Source organism: Molothrus ater, chromosome 4 (assembly GCF_012460135.2).
Source record: "Molothrus ater isolate BHLD 08-10-18 breed brown headed cowbird chromosome 4, BPBGC_Mater_1.1, whole genome shotgun sequence".
In the NCBI taxonomy this organism is placed as follows: domain Eukaryota; kingdom Metazoa; phylum Chordata; class Aves; order Passeriformes; family Icteridae; genus Molothrus; species Molothrus ater.
Genome location: NC_050481.2, coordinates 48,110,603 through 48,136,116, shown reverse-complemented (window position 1 = coordinate 48,136,116; position 25,514 = coordinate 48,110,603). Strand labels below are relative to the sequence as shown.

Below are 25,514 nucleotides of genomic sequence, written 5' to 3'. Positions count from 1 at the left end.
ATTTTTCACTCTGAAAGAAGGACAGTATACACTGTCTAATTCCATAACCAAATAATTTTGTCTTAAGATGCCACTGTGGTTACCAAGTAGCAGTAATGTCATTCATCTGCCACATCGCTCACACGCCTCATGAACACATGGAAAGTGGTTAAGGTTATCAAAAATCTTGCAGTACTTATGTATTAAAAACACATATCAACCGTATCTGTTCTCCTCGAGAATGAATCAATATGTTTTGAGAAATTTTAGGCTGTATAATAAAAGAAAGAAACAGCTCAGAAAAATATTTATATACTGACAAATTAAAACAAGATAGGTGAAAAAATCACCTAGGCATTCCTCAGGCAGTTATTTCCTGGAATACTGAGAATAACTAGGAAGGCAAAGCAAACCTCTAAATTAAACAAGGGTTACTAGGAATGCTCAAGATGCTGTCTATATCTAAAATATATAATCCCAGGTGGAAACAGAGCTCTAGTATTAGTCTAACTTTGGAGTAAGTAAAACTAGAATTGTATCCACCGAAGGATAAGTGATGATTAAACATTTTGAAGCTTCATCAGGTAAAGAATAGGAATCCAAAGATTAGAAAAGATAGAAAGTAAATGATAACCTATCTAAGAAGCATTAAACTTTCAAAAGAAAGAATGGGTCTTTTGGACCAGGAAGAAGCAAGTAAGGAACATAAAGGCAAACCTGAGATGCCAAATGGTCTCATACTGGTCTGCATCAGTTCAGACTAGACTTAACCCAGATGTGGTCCTTCAAGTTATTAAAATGTTGTCAAAATATGTTGAAGCCAACTAATTATCTGAATAGGAGAACAACTAGTTCTAGATGGGTTAAGAAAAGAATTGTTGAATGAAGTTGCTTCTAAAAAAATATCAGAAGTTTTTTAAAGTGGCATTTTAGAGGTCTAAAAAGTAATACAGGTATCAGGAATAACCCTGGAAATTATAATTCAAGAAGTCTCTTCTTTATCTAAAACCATTTAAAAACCATAAACCATTTTAGCTAAACCATTTAAAATTACCATAAGATGTAAACCACCTATTCTTACACAACTGTGCAGTTTGTGCTATAGAACATGTATGGAGATTAACCCTTCTAAGTGGATGTGTGCATTTGTGTGCTCACAGTAATAATTTCAAACCTGTAAGAACTCAGCAGCTCTTTTGTGAACTCCAGCAGCCCTTACCCATTTCAGCTGTGGCTGTCTGAACCACAGTTGTCTTCTTGATGTTCCTGTAATGAGAAAGGAATTTATTTTTCCCTATCTGGGCTGAGATAACAGCTTTGCCATACAGAGCTGACTATTCACAGAAACTTTTCATTTGTAAATGTAGCACACTCTGCTGTGGTATTCTAAATTTTCTATTTCTAAGCTGATTTTTGTGAACTTGTCAAATTGGAACTGCTTTCTGCTCTGCTAGTAAAACCACTCAGTTTTTTAGTTCATGCTCTTCTGCTTCTTAGCATAACTCTCTTTCTCTTAGGGTCTGTATGGCAGTTCCAATTAAATTGCACTACCCTAAATATTTTTTCTCACTCTTGAAATACGTTTTTGTTTTGTTTTTTTTATTTCCAGCAGAGTAGTTATGAAAATGCTGAAGAAAAGTAAAAACTTGCTTGATTCTATTTAAAAAGGAGAGGCAACAACAACAGCCAAGAAAATCTACTAGATGGTTCTTTTAATAAATACATTAAAGTTTCTTTTATTTTTCTCCATTTTTAGCGACTAACATAACAAAAACTTTCAGACCATCAAACCAGTTTTCACAATCTGCCATAAATTCGCATTTCACAGAAATAATCCTGACAAGCACTAATAGATGAACGTTGTTGGTGCAATAATAAAACAATATAAGGCATATTTACACCATCCTTACATACAAAAAGAACACTGTACACACAAAAAAATCACAGATCCAGAACAAAGTAAATTCAATCCTTTAGACATTTTACGTTTATAGGCTTGGTATCAAACAAGTAATTCTCCAAGCAACAGGCAACCTCTTGCTTTTGTGTGATTCATTTGTAATATTGTGCTCATGCAAAATAGGTATTTGATTTATTGCATTAACATTGAGAGAATGTTGGGAATTAGTTCCAAAACCAGTTCAATTGAATTTTAAACCCTGTTTGTCTTCATCCTTAGCAAGTCTGAGTCATTTTTAATGGTGACATAAAATGAGGTGTTAACTGATGATTGAGATTTTATTTGTTATGTTCCAAAATAACAATGAAGCTCAACAGACTGTGGTTAGAAAACCATCTTTCTTGACCATGCAATTTTTCTCTTTGCTATTATGAAGTGGTTTAGATGAGACACCTTTTGCATTTTTAAAGTTTCTATCTTTTTATATATATATATTTAAAGAAAAACATGTACTATTCAACATCCACTGTTCACAGAAAGAAATAAGCAGCAGGAATAGCTCTGGTGGCAGAGTTGGCCAGGAGGAGGAGGAGGACATCAGTAAGAGGCAATGTAACAAACATCAAATGCCTCAGAGATATGTCAGGAAACAGTTGATTACTATAACCCATATTTCTGTAAGAGTTCAGACTGCCAGGGACGTTTGCGCTCTGGAAAGTAATCTGGAATGTGGATTTTTTTAAAATCTTGAATACATTTTCTCATTTCTTCCTCAATGCTCAGCTTCTCACACACCTTCTTTTTGGAAAGGTTTGTTTCTCTGGACTTGCTAATGAGCGTTTGAAAGAGTTCACTGTTCCTGCGCTTGTCTGGTGCTGGCATCCACTGCACCGGGGCCTTCTTCGATGGGCGATCCAATGTCAGAGTGTTTGGCTGGTGGGCTGTGGATGGCTGAGTGCTGGTGGCATTTTCTTGAGGGGTGCTCGCTTCCGAGTGGCTGTCACAGCTTGAGGTGGACAACTCATTACAGGAAGTCCCACTTTCACTGCCCTTGTCCAAAACTTTGTCGTGCTTCCTTTCTTCATGGTCTTGTTTGGGGGAAATGGTTCGCTGGGGGGGCCCTAATAAAAAGCAGGAGAGAAAAAGTATTGAGCAAGCACTGCTTTACACATCAAACTGATCAGGTACCATTTAGAAAAACACAATTCAGAGTCTCAGCTGGCAAAAGTTGGTCTCATTTCCTTGTAGGCAACAAAACTATACCCAACTGGTAAACAAATTCAGGGTCTGGCCCTCAAAATTCTCACTCCTAAAATGTTTACAGCAAGAATAACTTCACTGCCTGCCTCAGAATCCAGGTAATGAAGTGTGCGCGATGCTCACAAATTAGCTACACTGGAAATCCTTGCACACAAGTTTAAATGAACTAGTTTGCTATTACACTGCAAGAAGTTTATTGTGATAAGTTAGATTTGGTTGTATAAGGGAAATACTACAGTACAATTTGCAAGCTCTTCACTTGAACAAAAATATTCCAAGGACTTCGACTTAATTTTTTTTGGAAGCTCTTAAATCACTTTTCCTGAACAGTCTACTGATACTGTGCTCTGCAGTTGTCAAGTTTGCAGAAGCTCTAGACAGAAAAAGGAGTATTAAACCTAGGGTAACAGAGAGATCACTCACTGCCGACAGAGTCTTTAGGGTTTTGGGGTTTTTTATCCTATAATGATCTCACTGCACTTCTTACTGTCAGTTGTTACCCAGACTTGGTGCAAGCTCAGATTCAGCTGTATACCTCCTGCTGCACAGGTTGGCAGGGAAAAGGAGGTTATGATGTTTTACAGAGGCACACTGCCATGGCAGGGGGAGCAGCCCACCAGCCTCTTGGCAGGCACTGCTCAGCAATTCACATGCATGAAAATCAGATCTAGGCTCTTATTCCCTCCATATATAATTTTTGTTTTGAAGTCTTATGCAGAATATGAATGTGAAAAATAAGTGGTAGCCACTAAATCTGTACAAGCATTTTCAGTTTTGAAGACTTATTTGAAAACTCCAGCTGTGAAGTGAAATGATGCTATGCTGACATCATATAAACGTCACAATCTTAATTTAGGACACTATCTAAAGATGACAGAAATATCTATGGAGTTTAAGGAGTTTTGAAATGGACTAAAGTATTCACTAAAGGGAAAAAATTCAAAGATACCTAAGGATCTAAATGAAAACAGAGTGGGGATTTAGTGGCAGTTGTTTTTTTCCTACAAATCCTAAAGGCGTCCAAAGAGGTTGGGTATCTAAATATCTTATGAAAACTAGGCTATCCCTACAGTTTATCCAGACACCAGCAACAGTTTACTGCCATTGCCAGTACCAAAACTCAGAGTATGACAGTTCTACCTCAGGTCACTGGGACAGAGTTGCAAGATTTTTGATTCACTTAGCATTTTGTTGCTCAGAATTACAAATAAGAAATGCAATTACAATTACAAAAAATGCAGAAGCAATATGAACATCCCAGTGGTCTTTTTGACAGTGCAGTTTTGTGACTCAAAGGAACCTAAGAAGATTGCAGTATTTTATATGAGACGGGGAAAAACAAAACAAAGCAACACACAAAGGAAAAGAAAGATTAGTCAAACAATAGCAGCATTCAACAACCTGCTTTTCTTTTGTTTTAGCCAGCATCCCAGGATGCTGTGTCCCATTTCTGTAGTCCATCTAGAGAAACCCATGAATAATCAAGAGCCAAAGAGAGACAACAATCCTACAGGGCTGTAGTTACATTATGTAGAGTGAAAAACAGAAGCAATTTTCTACTTCATTATATTCAACCCAAATATTTAACACATGGCTGCAGCGATTTCCCTCCTCCTTCTCTTTCATAAGTTTGATCACCTTCTTAAATAGATTTACATGCCTTCCTTCTATTGTTGTATCTAGCACTTCATTTCATACCTCAAACGATTATATGAATATGCTAAATTGAGAGTCAGCTGGCATTATCGAACTACTCTGGCTTTGCAGCATGCAATTATCAAACTGAGTCGTTAATCAGATAGTGATTTAAGTATTGTTACTCTGATTTTCAGTAACATGATTAACATCAATATCTAATCTAGTTTACAATCTCGGCTTCTTCAAATATAACAACACACTCTATGACTAAGAAACTAAAGCTTTTTGTTTGCAGTACTCAGTAGTCTTCAAATCTCTTTCCTGCCCATTTCTTTTGCTGCAACTTCATGTATCAAGATGTTATTTCTTTTGGTTGCTTTGTACTTAGTTCTTTATTGGTACTCCTTGCTTCATGGGCTCAAACCTGCAATGTACTAAGGACCTATTTCAGAAAAGCACATTGAAATACACCTTCAAGAATATAAAAAATATCCATTTCCTGCTATAAGATTATTCAGGAGCATGACAGTAGGCAGGTATTTAAATACTATTTTGAATCACAGCCCTGAGGTTCAGTATGAACCTTACAGCACTGAGTTCCGTATGCTCCACTGAATTGCCTAAATTCACAATGACTTGAATCGAAACACAAGTTTCTCCCACATCTCTCCTTTTAAAAATTAACAAATCCTCCCTCACAAAGAATTCTTTATATACCTATGCACTGCTTTCTCAGTAGTGTGTTATTAACAGAAGCAACAGTTCTGCTAGAGGGGAGGTTTTCCTCACAGTGTTTTCTGCCTGCTGAAACCCAATAGAATTTTAAAATATATACAGAAGGATCTACAAAAGATTTGTGGAATTTTCAACACCAGGGATTATTGGATAAATTTAGCTACATTTCTAATTCAAAAAACATCTAGTTATTGCCCTTTTTGCTGCTACACTTTTCACTGTACCTCCTCAGCCATTCCAAGGTAACACCAAAGACATTCAGTAGTTCAGTCTACCTGAAACTACTTATTTTCCAGGAGTGCAGAATAGCTCTTAAAAACTCAGAGAAGGTATATTTCCTCCACTGTGCACATAGAATCATAGGATCATTTAGGTTGGAAAAGACCTTTAAGATCATCAAGTCTAATCCTAACCTGACACTGCCAAGTCCACACGTAACACTAAAAAAATCACTGACTTGCAACCTGTCTCTCCTGCTCCTGTCTGTTCCAGGACCTTCACCAGCTGCTGGTTCCCCAACTTGGAGAGGCTGAAGTGAGTCACTGCATCTCGGTCCTCTCCAACTCATTCTGCTCTGCAAAGATATGTCCTGTTGCCTTCTCCACTGCCCAGTTCTCCAAACAGCTCCCAGGCAGCACTTCTCCTCCAGGCAGTTCCAGTAGACACTTTTTCCTTTAATGGTCTTATCTGGCTGCATGTCTCATAGAAAATTAGAAAGTGAGCTAGCCCTTTACCTGGGCTTACTCATCACCTCTGCTATGGTGGTATCATGGTTTAACCCCCACCAGTATCCAGGTACCACACAGCCACTTGCTCACTACCCCATGAGCAGGATCTGGGAGAGAACCTGAAAGGTAATAGCCAGAGAACTCATGGGATGAGATACAGGCAGTTCAAGAGGGAAAGCAAAAGCCGTGCACACAAGCGAAGCAAAATAAGGAATTAATTCTCTGTTTCCCATTGGCAGGCAGATGTTCAGCCACCTCCAGGAAAGCAGGGCTCCATCACATGTAATGGTGACTTGGGAAGACAAATGCCATCATTTCCAATGCCCACCCGCTTCCTCTTTCTTCCCAACACTTCATGTACTGAGCATGATCTCACAAGGTCTGGGATATCCCTTTGGTCAGTTTGGGTCACCTGTCCTGGCTGTGTCTCCTCCCAGCCTGCCACACACTCCCAGTTCCCTCACCAGTGTGAAAAGCACAATTTTCTATTCTTTCATTATACTATGAAAAGCACAAAAGGCCTTGGCTCTGTGTAAGCCCTGCTCAGCAATAACAAAAACATGTTATCTACCCTGTGTTCACCACAAATCCAAAACACAGTTCAAGCCACTGAGAGGAAAATTAACTCTTCTCCAGCCAAAACCAGCACAGGAGGCTACTAGACTCCGAAGTCTAACAGACTTGAAAGAATAGCTCAAAGACATTTCTATGATCAGGGAGGCATATTACATTTACTTTGACTGTATTTACTCCTCATCTGTGTTGCTCTCTGTGCAGATTTTAGCCAACATTTCCTGAGACCCAACTAATAGAAGAATCACTCTCAATTGCTAGAAGATATGCATGGAAAATTATCTAGAAACTTATGAACTTAATTCTCTGAAGTGAAAACCTGCTTCTATCAGTTATGAAAACCAAAACAGAAACCAGAAGAAATTCTCTCAGACTTCCTGGTCAAACAGGAACTGAGCAACAGAGCTACAGTCAGAGAAAGAACAGGCCAAAAACCACAGCAAATCATACAGTGGCCAGAAACTATTGGTTGAAAATTGTAACCATGTAATTACATAAATTGTTGCAGATATTCCTAAAGTGCAGTCTGAATAACTATTTTAACCAAATTTTTTTAGCTCTATCTCCTGCATCTGAGAAAAATACCACACTGGAAAGATTAAAAGCATAAAATAATGATATTCTGCTTGTCTATATTTCAGTTTTTGTATACACTTATTTTCTTAAATATTTGTACAGCAGTCTTAATACAAAAGAAGTCATATTCAAGCACTGTTACCACAGAAGGACTTTGCCAAGAGATAAGCACAGGATGGAGTGACAGGATGGCGCTGACTCCAGGCCTGGTGGAGGAAGATCTGGTTAGCACATCCTGGGTAATGCATCCAGGCAAGAATTCCTGCTGGGGCAAACTGTGTAAAGAAGCAACTTGTCATATCACATATGTGTATCAAAGATGACCCCAAGTTATGGGGCAGATGGTATTTCTGACCCCCAATAACCACTGAATCTCCCCTGCCAAATATGCCTCCGTGGATGCCTGGAGCTTGCACAGGAAGATAAGCCACCATGGTGGGAACTTGAGATAAGATAAAGGTGGTGTGCCTGTCCAGGTGTTACCTCAGACTGAGGGGCAGGCTAACAAGGCTGGGGGAGAAGGATGTATCACCAACAATGGGCAAAGAGAATGCAGAATTTGCAGGCCACAGGGCAAGCCAATTCAGCAATTATGTTGAAGTCAGCTCCGACGGGGTAAAAGTTCTGGCAGGGGGAGATTGTGACTCAACTCATGGCCCACCAACCCAAAAGAAGAGAGACTGAGCATGGGACTAATTAGCATTAGAAGTGAGGAAATCAGTTAACCAATAGAATAAGAAAACTGTGTAGACAGTTTTTAACTACCTTGGGACCCTCTCCACCAAGAAGTCCAGGGTGAAGAAGGGCCAACAGGATGATGCTGGATTTATGGGTGGTGACTGTCTTCTGCTTGATCTCTCTCCCCCCCCTCCACTGCCAGCCCCCCTTTTCTATTTATTTCTATCTCTCTATCTCACATTTACTGCCAAATAAAATCTGTATTATTGACTTTGGCATATGGACTCATGTGCATCTTAATTCGGGCAGAGGCATCTCTCATTGGATCTTAACATGCTTGTAGCTCAACTACATCCTGGGCTGCATCCAAAGCAGCGTGGGCAGCAGGGCCAGGCAGGGAATTGTGCCCCTCTGCTCTGCTGAGACCCCACCTGCAGTGCTGTGTCCAGCTCTGGGGCTCCCAGCACAGGAAAAACATGGACCTACAGGCACAAGTCCAGAGGAGGCCTCAAGGATGCTCAGAGGGATGAAGCACCTCTCCTAGGGAGTCAGGCTGAGAGAGTTAGGGTTGTTCAGCCTAGAGAACTGAAGGTTCTGGGGAGATCTTTTGCAGCCTTCCAGTCCTAAAGGGACTACAAGATAGATGAGGAGAGGCTTTTTAGCAGGGCCTGTTGCATTTTGAAAAGGAATAATGATTTTAAACTAAAGAGGGTAAATTTAGGCTAGATATAACAAAGGAAGTTTTTGCAGTGAGGGTGATGAGGCATTGGAACAAGTTGCCCAGAGAGGTGATGGATGCCCCATCCCTGGAAACATTTAGGGGACTGGGACTGTTTAACATTTAAGCTGGATGGGACTCCGAGCAATTCAATGTAGCTGAAGATGTCCAACCTTCATTGCAGGATGGGGTTGGACTAGATGGCCTTTAAAGGTCCCTTTCAACCCAAATAATTCTTTCTCCTTTCTTTGGTCAAATACCTGGTTTCCTGTATGCACAGTGTCAGATGCATGAATTAATTTCCTCACTCAGCTACTTTATTCCTGCAGTGTCTCAAAGATAATTTTTTTTGTTTATAATTCAGTTTATTTTTATTGCAAAATGTAAAAAAGTTGTGAACATATGCATAGACTGCTGCAGTTAGCTATTTTAGTAACTACTGTGTTGAAATGAATAATGGGAAATCTTAGCTCTGGAGTACAATAGTTATAGCTGGACGCAAGACATGCAGATGAGTTGAAGCTGATATAAAAATGGTCATTTGGGAAAAAACCATAACCAACACTTTATATGTGTTCAGTATGCACCACCTCAATCAAGAAGGATGAAATCTGCCGAAAACATGCTATCTTTTACTGCTGTTTCAGAAAATGTGCATAAAAGAAGTGAACTGATTTGAGTTTTATGAATTCCCTTGCTAGCACTATAAAATAAAGCCTGTTTGTTGATTTAAGTAAAAACCTAAACCAATTAAAAAATCAAACCAACAAACCCAAAATCTTGAGTCTTCCTGTGATGTAGTTTTAGTAAAAAAAAGTTCTTGAGGGTATTTTATCTTCACACTTTCCTGTTTCTTCAAATGTACTTAAAAACCCAAACTCAGCTCTACTTGATACAGTCTATTGAATTAATTAAATAATCCAATTAATTAAATCAGTTCATTTGAAATGACATAGCCATAAACAAAACTAACTCCTGCATAAGCAATACATGTTTTGTAAATATGCTATATTTATTGAGAATTTCAACAAACATCTTTAAGAACACTTTTTCTTTCAAGAGTATCTTCAAAAAATTGCAGCAAAATTGTTATCAAAATAATGATGTAAAATACTGAAACAGTAAATAAATTTCATGTTTCTAGTAGATTTAATAAAAAATGAAAATAGGAGGGCAACAGGGTTTTAAACTGACAGTATATTGGGTGGTTCAGGAACATAATAGCAATGAGAACAAAAGTTATTTTTATTTTTATCTGCAGAAGAAATAATATCTAATTCAACAATATTATTTGCAGTTTGCTTCATAGTTTTTGCAGTATGTGAGTTGTACATGACTTTGCTTAAAATGTGATTTTTTCCACATTAGGAAAGGAAATTTCACATAAGGAAAAGTCCTTATTTTTAGAGGCTACACAGGACCTTTAGTCTGGAACACAGATATGTTAAACTCCTGAATGAATTTCTCCTCCACCTCTTGTCTCAAAATTACCTTATAGACAGAGTGAATGTAAGATGAAACCTATTGTGTTTTATGATTTAATCTTTAGAATCTAAATAAAATTAACTGTAATTAATATACAATTACAGAAAAGAATACTCATCTAATCTCACATTGATGACTAACTCATCTAATATACCTAGGTTTTTATTACCTTCCACCAAGACTGGAAGTATTACACTAAACTGAAAGCTTAGAGAGAAGTCACCCGTGAAATCTGATGACAGATTATGGCTACTGTGGGAACACTTTCATTACCATAAGTTTGAGTACTTAATATCACACTTCAATGGTAAATGATTATCTTTTATGTCTAATTTCACTTTATTTATAAAAAAGATTACTTTTAAGAGCTCTGAAAGGACAGCTCTAAACCCCTGACATTTTCAGTGGCATATTAATAGTATTTCAAGTTTTAGAAGAAAATCCTGTTCTTAAGAGCTCAGCTCAACACATTAATTCACTTCGAGACCTGCACAGGACTCTGCTGGACTCTTACCACTTGATCTGTAGGTTAAAACTGTACCTTTATGGCTGGCAAATTTACAAGGGGTGTTTCCTGACTACTGCACTCTGTCCTGTTTATCAAAAATCAAAGCTAAATCCACTCCTTGGACCTAGCAGTAAGAGTTTATGCAGGTTTAAGTCCATTCAGTTTGTCAAGAAAACTCCACTACTGAGTTTAGTTATCACAATTTACATCTCACTCAGTTCTGGGGGTCAAGGGATGAGGGGAGAAGGAAGGCCATGTCCCATTGAAAGTCTATTTTAGGGCAAATATGCAGGCCTACACATGAATTAAGTCGTGTGCAGTCCTCAGCTGTCCCTCTGGCCATGGATGAACTTCATCCATTATGAACATAAAAAACAAACAATGCTAAAAACTGAATATACATTGTGAGAAATATCTAAATGCTCTTGACAAGCTCTGCTCTAGACAGCTTGCACTTATGGGAAAAATTGAAGAGCTCAGCATAGAAATTTCCATGAAATAAAACTCTGTGAAGTAGTCCTTATGCTGTGTGGCATCAAATTGCTTCAAGTAAAAAAGCATTCAGTTTCCAAATTGGGTTTCATCTGGTACAAAATTCCAAACCACTTCTTAAATTAAAGGCTTGATCCAAAGAATGCTTAGTACATAAGAGCAAAGTAATTTTGAGAAAGGAGGATTGAAATTTAGCCTTTCCTATTTTCTTCCTCCTTTGAGATGAGTGACACATTGCTATGGATAGTCAAATGCTCACCCTTTCACATTTTTTGACCCAACTGGGTCTTGACAATATTCAATGCAAAGTAGAATAGCTTCAAAAATCCTGAAAATAATGTCCCTTTCACTTTCAATTACTTCAGGGTAAAGTATTCATTTTGAAGAAGCAAGTTGACTTCCCTCAGGCATAAGGGAGAATTAGTATCTGTAAGGCTTTGACTTATTACTGTGCTAAGTTCTGAACTCTTGGGTAAAAGGCCAGTGCTGTTGACATATCAACTTCAGCACTTGGAGCAGAACCTGAATTTTATGTGATTTAGGAAAGGCAAGCATGCTGGCCTGCAAATGAGACTGCCCCAGAGAGGCTTGTGAATCTCAGCAGGGCCTCTCTGACATGAAGAATAGCACTTAGGTTACTCATACTTAATCAAAACAGTTTTGTAAACATGCCCTATGTTCTGGAAAAACTTCAAATTCATATCTACAGGGCATGTAAATTGGTTTGGCCTCACTAATAAGATGATTCTTAGCTGTGAGTCCAAAACTGCAAAAAATTTAAAGAAAGTTTTAGACATAACTGTTGATCACATTTAAATCAAAGACAACACACCCTGTGATCTTAAGTTAAACAAAATTTATTAAAAAAAAAAAGGTGGTTCATTCTAGTGTGAATGAAAAAAAGACCTTATCAGAAAAACAATTTAACAGAGAAAAGAAGGTGAAAAATACTGTCTCTTCTTGAAGAAAAAAAAGAATTATTAGTATAACTTTTCTGTACTTTGCTCAGAAAGCATATTTTTATTGGCGTCCCTAGACAATTCATCTTTAGATGAAATGATGCAAAATTACTGCAGATAAAACTTTAGTCCAAATGTTTGAGCAAAAGCATATGAATATTATGTTCTAAAGAATACTTCACCATAGACTTAATTATAAATTTTGATAGAATACAGAACCCATAATAATAAACTAAAGAAATTATGAGAAAATTACAAAGAAATCATGATGATTATAAGAGATGAAGGCAAAATATACTCCTTGATTACATGGAACTGCTTTACTACATTCAGAATTTAATAGGACATGCAAATTATCCCACGATATTTTCTGTCCTCTACAAGCCCATGATGCATCTCACATGCCTTGATTTCAACACAGAATTTCAAAGTGTGAACTGTATACCAAGACTTCTTGGTAATGTTTCAGAGTACTAAGATTTTTAGGAGTGTTTATTTTCTATTTCATGGATATTTCAAGAGGAAGAATATGTCTGTGATTGCACTCTTGATGAAGCCTCTTATTTAAATCTCCTTACCTGCCAGGGAAAGATAAAAGACACTGTGTAGCGACAGCATCTGTACTGGGCATAGCTCCCACAGGGGAAATTACCCTTTAATAGTGTTAAGCTTGATGGTGTGTGAATGGTTATGTGGTACTTGAAGTGAATGAACCAATTCATCTTTCAGATTAGGGCCACATGCCTGTAAGTGATAAGTGCTTTGTCTCAAAAGAAAAGAAAAAAGACCACAACAACATAAAAATATTTTACTGTCACATTTACTACCACCTGATGTTAAACTAACTTCTAGAAAGGGTGCAGTAGAATGAGTGAAATAAATCAATGAGGAAAATTTCTTTGCTTCTTTCCAGTTAAGCTGCATTTAAAATATTATCATTATTCATGACATAGAAAGACTAATTAATATATAGAGAGGGAACTATTTTTGTTATATGGAATGACAGAATAATAAATAATAAGTCCTCTGTGTCCAGCTTGTGTCAGATATTTCACCTGAATCTTGTTTTGAACAAATAACCAACCCACATTCTTCCATTTGTTACTCTTTCAGCTCAGTTTTGTGCTAGCCCAAACAGTACTTAAATAGGAGAGAGATGGAAATTCTGACATAGGCAATTTGTTGCATTCCAGTAAAACCAATGAAGAGACCACAGTTTTTTATTAAATACATTAATCTGAAAATTCTGAAGTCATTCTGCAAAGTGTCTTTTCTAGGCAGATAAGCTAAAGATGACAGGAAAGACCACTGGTTTTCATATCCAACTGCAGAGTCCAATATTGAAGACGGTATTTTTATTTGTGAAGTTAGAGATGGCTATGACATTAATGCACTGCAGGACATATAAGAAGAAAATGAAAAGCTTGGAATAGGAAAGTTTGGGATAGATAAGACAAGCTGAATCAGTAGCAAAAGATTCAAAGTCAGGAAACCACCAATACTGCCAATATCAACCCAGCAAGTATTATATGTGACAGATTTAACCATTTCTGAATTATATCACTAGGTCAATATTTTGCAGCCAAAGATGTCAAACCTCCTGTTTACCCTTGAAGAAAGCACTGTTTAGCAAACAGATTGCAAAATCTTTTGCAAAATCCTAGAAGCAAAATTAAAAAAGTCTATCCCAGCTAAAGGAATATTGTAAAGTCACCTGCCAATTTCCTAGCAGGCAACACAAACTTCCAGAGTCAACCAGATGGTTCACATTTTCCATGTTACGTTCTGGGTAAATCATCACATTCTTCAGTGGTGGTCATATGCTATATCACTCTCCATTAACAGCAGAGCAATAGCAATAAAATACAAATATTATACTAGCAGCAGTATGGCTGAGTGATTTGGCTACTTTAGAATGAAAGTAATTTGATATAAAAGTATTTGACGTGTAGAACGGTTGATTTTTTTTTCTCTCCACCTATAAAAATAGTTTTCCCTTTCCCAAAATCTGAAAATGTAGGTACTTAAAATAATTTTGATGCTTGAAGGAGAATCTCAGAAATGAATGCATTGGTATACATGACAAATGAATACAGCTTTTATAAAAAGCATGCTTCTTTCATAACTTTTCTTGTTACAGTGAATAGGCCCAATTGCTTTATTTCAGTAACATCTTGGCAACATCTGGCAGATGTGCTTGTCATTCATTTACAAACTGTAGTTGGTTAATGTTCAGCTCTGAACTTGTATTTTTTTGACTCATTATTTTTGACTGGTTTTCAGTTAAGAACTAAAATATTTTTTTCTGACCATGAGCAATGCTTATTAGTTACCTTTTAGATGTAGTATTTTCCCTAAAACAAATAGCTAATTGATATTAAATGCCACCAAATTATAAATTTGGCCTTTGAAAGTCAGTAGGACTTACCTAGTGATACTCTCAAAACACCACAAAAAGGAGTTAGGGGAATGATCAAAGGCAGGATATTTGATTGTGTTGCTCTTGTAAATTCCCTTAAGACTTTGGAGCTTCTTTCCTTAACTAGTGCTGGGAGTAAGTTTACTTTGTTAATGCTGATCACTGGGAGAGTTCCATGACACAGACTCATCTCCAGCTTCTATTTTAGCCCTTGCAGCTAAAAGCAGAGGTAACTTCTTTTTCTTTCAACACCTAGGATACTGGAGAGTACCAGAGAATCTCAGTGGCAAGAATGCTCAGTGTTTTTAAGCTGCTCTTTCATAACCATTTTCTTCACCTCAGATGCAGGCTTGAGTTACAAAAAGGAAAAAAATTGATTAAAAGCTGACAGCATACTTGCAAAAGCTCTTAAAGGGCAGAAGTGATAAAAAGAAAGACAATCACTCCACATTACAGAAACATGTCCCAAATGCATCTCCCTCCCATGACTCACAGGACAAACTATAAATGACTGCTTAACCTGTGGGTTTAGGTTCTCAGTTCTATTTCCTATTCTATTTGGTATCCTCAGATAACATTCAGAGAAAGTACTGTTGAGCTGGGGGGGGATACTGACTTCTATATCCCTGTTTATCCCTGATACAGGCCCCCATTCCCTGGAGGTCCCTCTGAGATTGCCCACTGTTATCATTCCCCTTTCTCACCTTCCCCTTTCTTTTAAGAACATATTTATCTGCTAGTCAATCAGGCATTTCAGTCTGTAGTCAACCACATTACTGGCTGCTGCATTCTGCTTTGTAAATATTAATATTGGTTGGGCATCTGCTCAAGTGTGAAATAGTCTTTTAGCCACCAGGTCTGTGTTTGGCAAAGCCCTTATCAGACTTCTAAGCAATGTGAAGCTCAATCTCTTTCCACTCAAATAAGCAACACTCTTCTTTGAGCCACTCACATTTCTTTTTTCCTAAATTCATTTTAAATTCTCAGCTGTCAGATGTGGCTCCCTATGTGGCCATATAAATGTTTGTGCCAGAACAACAGGCACTGGAGGGAGGATGGGCAAGTGCATTGATGGGAAAGGACTGTACCTCTCAGTGATGGCTTACAGCAATGTGAAACATGCATGAAGCAATTACTCCCCTTCTTCTCTCACACACACGTTAAATATATTGAGTTTATAATGCCCCCAACAAATACAGTTTACTTTCAACAAAACTATAGGTGGAATGTAAAAAATGCCATCTCAAATAAGGTCTAGCAGTCAGAAACATATTTCAGTGGAACTTCAGGGATTCAGTCTCAGTCAAAATCACTGCTTCTCTTAGAGGGTACAGCATGAAGTAAAGCAGAGGGAGACTGACCAACACAAAGTTTCAGAAATGTTTGCTTCGACAGTTTCTTTGTAGGAAAGTTTATTCATAAATTATTGGCACAAACTCTCCTCTTTGGGGATGGTCAGTGGCCTCAGATACTTTGTTCTAACAGCATGAGCAAGAGGAGAAAAAAAAAACAATAAAAAAGACAGGATCAAGCATCATGTTTGTGGCTTGTTTCCCCATTCAATTTCAGATACTACACTAGCACTTTTCCTTGATAATTTTTATTTCTGTTTTTCTGAGTATCATCTCCCATAACTTTTCTGTGTCAATTACACTGTCAGTTGCTTTAAAAAATAGGAAATCTTAATTTCTTCCTTCCAGCTCTTTCAATTTTCTTTTTTGTCTTTCCTTCTGGCATGCAAAATAAATTAATGTGATTTCAGAGAATGTGTGTAAGACATGACAATAGGAATTGTCATAATACCATGCACTGGCTTTGGCTTTAAAAAAAGCCATATGTTAAAGAATTATTTCAGACTTCAGCCACCTTGGTGGCTGAAACAGAATGATAATAGGCAGTAATCAAGTGCAAAACAATGGGAAATGCACTCAGTAATGTTTGGTTACCAAGAACTAGCAGTGAATATATGAACGGGGGAAAAATCCACAGTGAATTAATTACCCTAAGGGTTGAAGCATTAACACCAAAGCAATTCAGAATATACTCAAAATCATATTTATATAGGTTATGCCCTTCCTTGCTGGTCCCCAGGATAACAGAATGTTCTCAACCTGCAAGAATTCTGTGAAAAGACCAGAAATGTTTGCTGAAAGCTTTCCTTAAGTAACAGTTCTGGTCATCAGTGAGGTCCTTCTCACTTCAATGTATGCAGCATGAAGCATATTTGAGACTTACATTTCAACTATAGCAGTGCCATTCACCTATCTTATCATTCAGATCTGGTACATGAAAAACTATAAAGTAACACAAAACTATACATGTGGGGCATTCCATCCTAAACCATGTAAACACATGCCAATAATAACAACTCCCTATTTTAGATGCAAATTCCAAGATCACCCTAATGGAATAATTCAAAACATTCGTTTAAAGCTACTGAAAATATGAATATACATGCAGAAAACTAAAATGATTTACGATATATTTTTAAGTAAAAAAAACTACTCAATATGTAAGGGAGAACAAATTCACTTTGCACAGAACACCTCATTTTTCCTCTGCTAAAAGCAGAATAGTTTGTAAATCAGTTGTATGTCCAAGTATTATATATGCATATGAACGAAGTATTCTGACTATATAACATAAGCCCACAAACAGATAAAAAACCCTGGAGGCTGAGTTCATCAAATGAATTCTTCTTGGGAAGCAGTGAAATAACACAGCCAAGCAATCTGAATCTGTTTGTGATGACAATTGAGCTGGTACTTCTTTCCTGTCACCATCCAGACAAAAAACCACAAAAAAAGAGCAGTGTATGTGCCTTAGGACTGGCAGGGGAGAACAATGGAACTTCAGTGACTCAGATTTCCAAGTGCAATCTGTACAGTGATGTATCAGGGAAAGGGATATTGTGCCCTGCTCATTTTTAGTATTCCCCAGAAAGGAACCCAGGATAAAAATACTCCTCTCTTGCTATATTCACTGGCCTCAGTCTTCCTGTAGTGTAATATTTTGCTTCCTACATACTTGTTTTTCCTCTATTTTGATTCCCTTATAAGCTAAAACAATTTAACCAAGCTTTACCAATGGTAGTGTATCTTTCCTAAATTCAAGGCAGTTACCCTGAACAAATTGGTTTTCTTGCCTGAAAATGTAATTTTCTTTTGCTTTTCAATGTCAATATTAAAGTTAGGGTTCTTCTGTCTCACTTCCCAAGTTTCTCCACCTGTAAAATGTAAGTTGTCCCTTCTGTATAAAGCTTCAAGACCTGCTGCTGAAAATAATAAATGACAACTGGATACTAATAATGTATTAGATTAAATGGTGCTGGTTTCTTACAAAATAAATTCCAAATTTATTTTGGGGTTATAGATTAAAGTACAGCTGGACCAAGAGAAATTAAAATCCAAACCATGAACTAGGTAACAGTTTTATCTCACCTGACTGTAGAAGATGTCCCTCTTTTATCTTCTTACTACTATTTCTGGTCTGCTAATGTGTGTGGTATGTCATAGTATTACTGTGTATTCACAAATTTAGGAGAGCAAAGGAAGTCAAAATCTTTAGTAGAAAAGATTAATGGTAGCCCAGGTATTACAAGTTTAGTCCTCCAGGATGCTTCTGATTGATTTTGTCTGATTTTCACTCTACAGTCAAAAGTTTATTAAATCCTCCCTTCCATTTTTTTTTAAATTAGACTTAAAAATTGTAAACAAATGTTGATAAAAGGAAGAAAAATATGCTGATATAGAGTCTTACATTCTTCTCACAAGATACTGTAACTTGCACATTTCAGCTCTAGCTTTTGTGTTATGCTTAGTGTGCACAAAGGGCAGAGCTTTAGAGCTGCCTGTATTCCAGGCAAGGTCACAGATGGGAGATTTGCACTGGCACAGACTTGTAGTGACAGAAGGAAAACTCTGATATATCCTTTTATTTCCCCACGCTCAAGCTTCAGGGATCCACAAGTGGGAATGGTGCCTGCACTATGGTGGTAATCCATTGCTCTAGTTGGGTGTGGCTTTGCTAATTATACTAACATGAATTAAGAGGCACAATCTTGGCTATAAATTCTATTTCTTTAGTGAAAGACTTTAAACTGGATTTTATGAACAAGTTATGAAGTGCTTTCTGACACAAATACCACCAGCTGTTCCTTGTATTAGAAAAAAGACCATTCTTCACAGAAACTTAATACCTTTTTGACTGTACTTTTCAACCTACTGTCAATGATATAATTTATATTTTACACTCCTCAGTAGATGTTCATAATAAGAAAACAGAAAACACAGGGGTTTTTTTTTATTATCTAATCATAGTTGAGTTATTACATTTTTAAAAATATATTGGGGTCAAGAGGACAGTTGTTTCTTCTCTTGCTTAGGGTGGGTTTTGACTTCTGTCTTTTGTTTTAAGATATGTTTTTTTTCTTTCCAGTAAGTGAAATGCTTGTATTTTTAAAAAATAATGTAAAATAAATGAAGAAATCCATATAAGTTAAAAGAAAAAAGTAATCAAAGCTTTTAATAACTTTACACACTTTTGAAAATCATGTTTGTCTTCTTAAAACTACCTTTCTTTTGCTAAGAAAAAAAAATTAAATTTATGTACTTAAAATACTTTAATTTTTGATGAAACATTTTTCACTGAAAAAATATTACAGTGTTTTGTGAACACAACTAGCGCTTTAAATATATTTTCCACATCTTACATCACTCTACAGTAGTCTGTGACACAACTGAAACAATTATTCCACAGATCACTTTTATGATATTTGTCTGAAGTTATTTCAATGTCTTCATGTGAAAGAACAGAAGGCAGAAAGGGAAAAAAAAATTGAAGTAATTGTAATGTGCATGATAAGTCAGTTAGAATAAGTGCATCTCTCGATTATGCAGCATCTGTAGTTAATACAGATGCAGTACTAGAAGTACAGATACAGAAATACATTTCTACTAATGGCAAAATATTATATAATATATCCATACAACAAAAAAATGACTCTTATTCCCTCAGCAGGTAGAGGCAGCCAGTATTTCACAATCATCACCTCCTTTGCTTCCTACTGCTATTGTTGCACTCAGTAATGAGATATTCAGTTCTGCTATTCATATGGTCGCCTTTCTTATAGCACGGCTCAGATTCTGAACACAGTTACACTGCTGTGAATCCAGGTGCATGCCAGCAGTGTTGGTGAAGGTGCTCTGGTCTTCATCATGCTCACACATAAGATGACAAGTCAGGTTCTGTTGTCTCTTTTATTCCTCTACATTAACCTGAATATGTTGCAGGACAGACATACTCCTACATTCAGCAATGCCACAGCTGGACCTGGAGGTTCTCAGCTCCCCTTTAGCATCTGCTAAAACCTCTTGGTTTCCAAAAACTTGGAAATGTTTTCATGGCCATCATCAGAAAACTCTGTTAGGTTTATGTTCTGTACTGGAACTATTGATTCCCTTGCATTCATTTTTTATAGTTTCTTTATTTAGATATGTTTTTTAAAACATAGCTGTTAGAAAAGGATTCATCATTTTTAGATGATGAATTATTTTCTGCTTTGTAGAACAACCTCAGTAGGCAGTCCAGGCACAGACATATGCTGACAGCTAAAAGCCTGGAAACTGCTAGAGATTGCAAATGTTTCCAGAATGAAGTGATAGCTGAGTTGAGTTTCTTAGGATGACATGCTGCACTTAGCTATCTAAGTTCAACCACATATGCCTAAATCTTCTCTTCTTGATGTGGATTTCAGTTTTACCTTAGCTGGAATACAGCTTAGAGATATTTGCCACTCTCCTGTCATGTAAGCAATGAAAAATTTCAAGTTTTATCCTCCTCATGTTTCTTTGATAAAGACTTTACTAAGCACATCAAGCATTTCAGTTTAATGATAAAGTACAAGCAAAAGCTTATGGCTGGGAAGTGAATGGGTGAAAGAGGTTTGCAAATGGTATTTGCAGTATCTGACCTGAGACAGAGCTAACAAAAATAGCACTGGGTGAAATCCACACAGAAATCCTTCTTTAACCAGTACATAAGTGTCCACAAGAGTGTGCCATGCTTCTTTTTCTGCCCTGCCTGCCACTGCAGGTTCCTCATGTCACTGGGGGCGCCTGCCCAATGCTGCTTCAATGAACATCCATGCAGGAGAATGGGCGCCTGCTTCCTGCAAAGAGGTCCACGAGAGTGGTGGGGCCAGACATCCTGCTCATGTTTACACATGGCTCAATGTGTCAGGACAGCATCACCCAGGGCAAGAGCCCTCAGGGAAGGAATGGGAGGTGACACTCTCTAGGGAGAAGCATCCATGCTGACCTTCAAGACAAGCTGCAAACCTGCTTCCTACTCCCTTCTGCTCAGGGACACAAGCTAGACCACCATGTCAGTTATACTTATTGTTTTTATTTGAGTGTTTTTTCAGAAATAAATTAAACTCTTGCTTGTATCAAGGGACACCCTGAGAATGGGTTCAATTTATAGAGAAGCAAGTATTGTCTGATGTGCATGGCTTCAAACGAAAGAAACAGTGATAGTCACTGAATGGCAGTCTGCAGCATTAAACCTGCCCCCTCTGTGAGCAGCATGTCTTTTCAGGATTAACAATTTATGAAGTTAATGCACATGTAAGTATGCAGCTGTCGTTTTCTATTTTTAATAACCAAAAAGAAAATGTCACCAAGTAAAGGAGAAAAAAGCTGTTTCTCAGTTGGGACTGTACAGAAAACAGTGGCAGAGTTATTCTCTGTGCTGTAAAATGGTACTAACCAATTTTATCATGGAACTTAAAAATACCAGATAGACCAAAAAATTTAAACTCTCTTTACTTTGCTTTTAGGTTATTATTGAAGTGTTCTTTGAAAGAACTTATTTTAACTTGGTTTGTAAAATGATTCCTAATCTATGTGTAGCTTTGTATAAACAAGCATTAAAAAAAAACTTACTTGAGATATTTCACTATTTAATTGCATTTTCTTTCTGTTTTACACAAGACTTAATACAAACAATCCCTTACTTTTCTGGGCATTTATGTATGAAGAATCTGTAAGTGCTTTGCAAAACTACATACATGAAGGAAAAACGTTCAGTGTTTAAATGCAGTAGTCCTCTGAGGAGGTTTATATGTAAACGTGCATTTTTCTGCTTGTCACCAGTTTCTTGGACTTTGGTAATGGATGTGCTATAAATACTTTGATAGGAATAGAATCTGCAGCTGTATGGAAAGATGAATTTTGAGCAATAAATATTTTGCTAGGATATCAGTACAATTTCTCACTCATTTGAAAAGTATTGTGAAACTTGTGCAGTAAAGATCTGAAAAAAGCCAGACAAGAAGAGAACTTATACAGGAATAAAAAGGTGGCCACAGATTTGACTACATGGGAGGTGAAGATGAAAATTTAATTGCTGAACTAGAGAAAAGTGGGTTCTTTTCTTCAGAATCATACTTGAGATGAGTCTAATTTAATAACTGAAGTAATGACCTTCACAAAGAAGCATGCTGCAGAAATGTGGCAACACAAAGTTGTAAGATATTACACAGGAAAAATCATACTGAAAATGATGCTGAAGATCTAAATAATAGAAACAGGATGAAAGGTAATGCTAAAAAATGCATCTTGGAAAATATCAACAAGAATTTCTTCTTTAAGCATCTGAGTGGAAAGAAAAGGAGAGCAAAGAATAGGCTGTACTAATTGATCATAGCTCCTCTGAACAAAGTAATACAGTCATTAAAGAAGCAGTTGTACGCAATTCCAGAACATAACAAGTGAGGAATACCCAGAAGGAAAAACTGTACTGCTCTGCAAGGTACAGGTAAGACCTGACCTAGAATACTGTGCTTAATTATGGCTTCTCATACTTTTGAAAGACAATTCAAATTAAAGAAAGTGCTTCTAGCTTTTTTCCTCTTTTTTTTTCATACTTTTTTTTTATTTGAAAGCTCAAAAGAAGAAAAAGCAATGCAAACAGAATTACAGTATTTGTACAAAAATAGGTTTATTTTAACCAATTGTGAGTTCAGAAGCTTTCCAACAAGCTAGAACAACAAGGTTTTGCAGTTTGGTAAGTTTATACACATGTGGTTGCTTGAGATAGTACATATTCAGAAAATTGGGAATTGCCTTCCAGCCACATCTATGATGAGATCCCCAAATTAGCTACAGCTTTGGGTTGGATCTGCATAGATAATTTTCTTATAGATACTTCTCAAAATCTTTTGTTAAATTAAGGTGAAAGAAAAGAACAAAATCAAAACCAGGTTTTCCTTAAATTGCTTGTGTTGTGGGCTGACAGATTTTCTCTCTGGGAGTTGCACACTTAGAGCTTTGCAGCTCAAACCCACTCAGTACACCAGTGAGGGCACCAGGCAGAATTTATCTTACCCCCCTTTGCCCAACCTACATTGCCTACAGTGCAATGCACCAGCTTGCAGAAAAATGAATGGAACCTGCTTTCTGTCATGACTCACAATGAAGCTGGTCAGTTATACAAAACCCAAAATTTTATAAATTCTGCGATTTGCCCAGAAAATACAAACAAAAGCCCCCTACTGAGCAGGTCCTCCCAGGAATGTGCTCTACAGCTGGAAGTAGCACATGCATTGTATACATGGTGCTACAAACATGGTGATTAACAGCCAAGCTCTCACCAGAGCATGTGGAATCAAGACACTGTGCCATTCTGACAAGACAGGGCTGCCAAATATTTTGGATGCAGACGAGACTAATAATCCAAACAAAAAAAATATTGCGCAGACTTTATACTGGTAGGAGACAGGATGAGACTGTGTTAGAAGATCCGCTAGATTCAAACGACTTTCATCATCTATTTAAAACGATATATGCTGCCCTTGATCTTTTGGAAACTGTCTTAACAACTCTGTTCATGTGTAATGATAGCAGATCCACCTTTTAGTGAAACCCTGCCATCATAATTGGAGAGTATGTACCCAACATGCTGTTGATTTCATAAGACTTCATCACTTCCTTGGCTGTCAGTCCCAGCAATTGCAGTGTTATGTTCCTTCCTCCCACACTGTAATTTCTTTAGCACAGGGCAGGCAGTGGAGCATGATGTTTATGCTGCTATCTCCACTGCTGTTGCTACTTCATCGAATGCATCTGTGATACAAGTTGCTCAACCACTATGAGAACAATAATGTATTATGAAGCATGCTACTTATTATGCTAGATTATTCAGTAACAGTATTTTTAATGAATATTTAATTTCAATCATCACCAAAAATTTGCATAGAGCTGCCTATAAGTCTCAAACAAAAACAAATAATTGTAATCCAGAGTCATTAGTGCTATGTTTATGAAGTCAATTCATACACATATGAAAACCTTTATTGTTTCAGAAAGGTAAGTCTTTTGGGGTTATGTTAATAACCTCCTTCCTGAGCTTATCTGCATTAAGAATCAATTACTGTGTTTAGAAAAAATAGTATACTGTGTTTACTTTTGGGACAGCATGTAACATACTTTTCTCCTTTGAAGGTCTCAGCAGCAACTGCATAGAATATTCACTGCCACCAGACCCTGTATATCTGTCCATTGAAGAAGAGCCTTTAAAGTTTCTTCTGTATTTCTCTTGAAAAACATATATTTATATTTATATACCTGTGCTATGGTTCCAGGAGGGAAACTTAAGACTTGAAATCCCTCTGGAAGCCAAAGCAATATACCTTTTTTGTAATATATTTATAAGGCAGATACCTGTATTGGTAATTAAGAGGAGCAAAATTCAAGAGATATTCAAGAGACATTCAAGAGACAGCAAGAGCAGACACTGTCTGATAGATTTTGCTGAAGGGGGACAAACAATCTAAAATTTAAACTCTCTACTGTTCCCTTTGCACCTCTGGAAGAGGTTATTGCTCCCTGAAACAGTAAAGAAAATAATGTGCTGGCACCTCTGGTGCCTCAATTCACAGCCCGATAACCAAATCTATTAATAAAACAACATTTCAGTGTTGCATTAATAGATATCACTTTTGTTTGGTTCTGACATTGTAGATCAGAGATGTTCCTTTTATCAGTGAGATACCATGTATTTCTAATGTAAACAACAGTGCAGCCTTTTAATTTATATTTTAGAAGTTGTTTTGCTCAATAATCCTGTAGTTCATAGATAATATTCTTGGTGAGCAATTTCCTGATATGTAGCAAATATTCTACCCATAACAGAATATATTTAATATGATGACTTTATATTCTCTATAATTTCATCATTAACACTTTCTGAAAATTAGGAGAAAATGTAGATAGGTATAGCCCCTAATTAATTAGCATCACAGTGTGTGCAGAAAACACAACATAAACGCAACATATCATATATACTATGGAAAGCTATTGTGGAGATTATCTATTATGACTTCTATTGGGACACTACATATAGTATGCAATATGGTGCCCAGGTAAAGTAGTTTTCATTGATTTCACTGATATCAGTGCTGTTATAACTGTTGAAAATATCCATTTGGACTTATTTTTATTTTCAAAATTTATGTAGCCCAGTCCCCCATTCACTACTCCGCACAGTGTCAACTTTCTTCAGCCTACAACCTAAATTAATGGAATAGAGAGAAATCTTTGAACTGTGGCATAAGGCTGAACTGTGCAAAGAAAACCTCTACAGAAAAAGACATATTAATAAATAAAAGAAAACTCATAGAAAACTCTACTGGGTCAAGGATTGGCCAGACGCTGTAATTTTTGGTAGTGTCCCCTGAACAATGATATGCAATGCCAACAAGCTCTTTTTCAGACAGTGTTTGGGCACAGCTTTAAAGAGAGTGTGGGTCAGGGTCTGTTCTCACAAGGTCAGTTGCACATGGCCACAGTGGTTTTGGGTGAAAAG

The 25,514-nt window shown here is 37.0% G+C and overlaps 1 protein-coding gene across 1 annotated transcript in view; it reads right to left on the bottom strand.

Moving 5' to 3' along the window:
• Positions 1-1,674: 1,674 nt before the first annotated feature.
• KCTD8 (potassium channel tetramerization domain containing 8) overlaps positions 1,675-25,514 on the bottom strand; it is a 92,132-nt gene continuing 68,292 nt past the window's right edge. Inside the window, exon 2 of the mRNA XM_036382794.2 lies at positions 1,675-3,000. Within this exon, the coding sequence (XP_036238687.1) occupies positions 2,540-3,000 (461 nt within the window). The 3' untranslated portion in view covers positions 1,675-2,539. The remainder of the gene's footprint in view (positions 3,001-25,514) is intronic.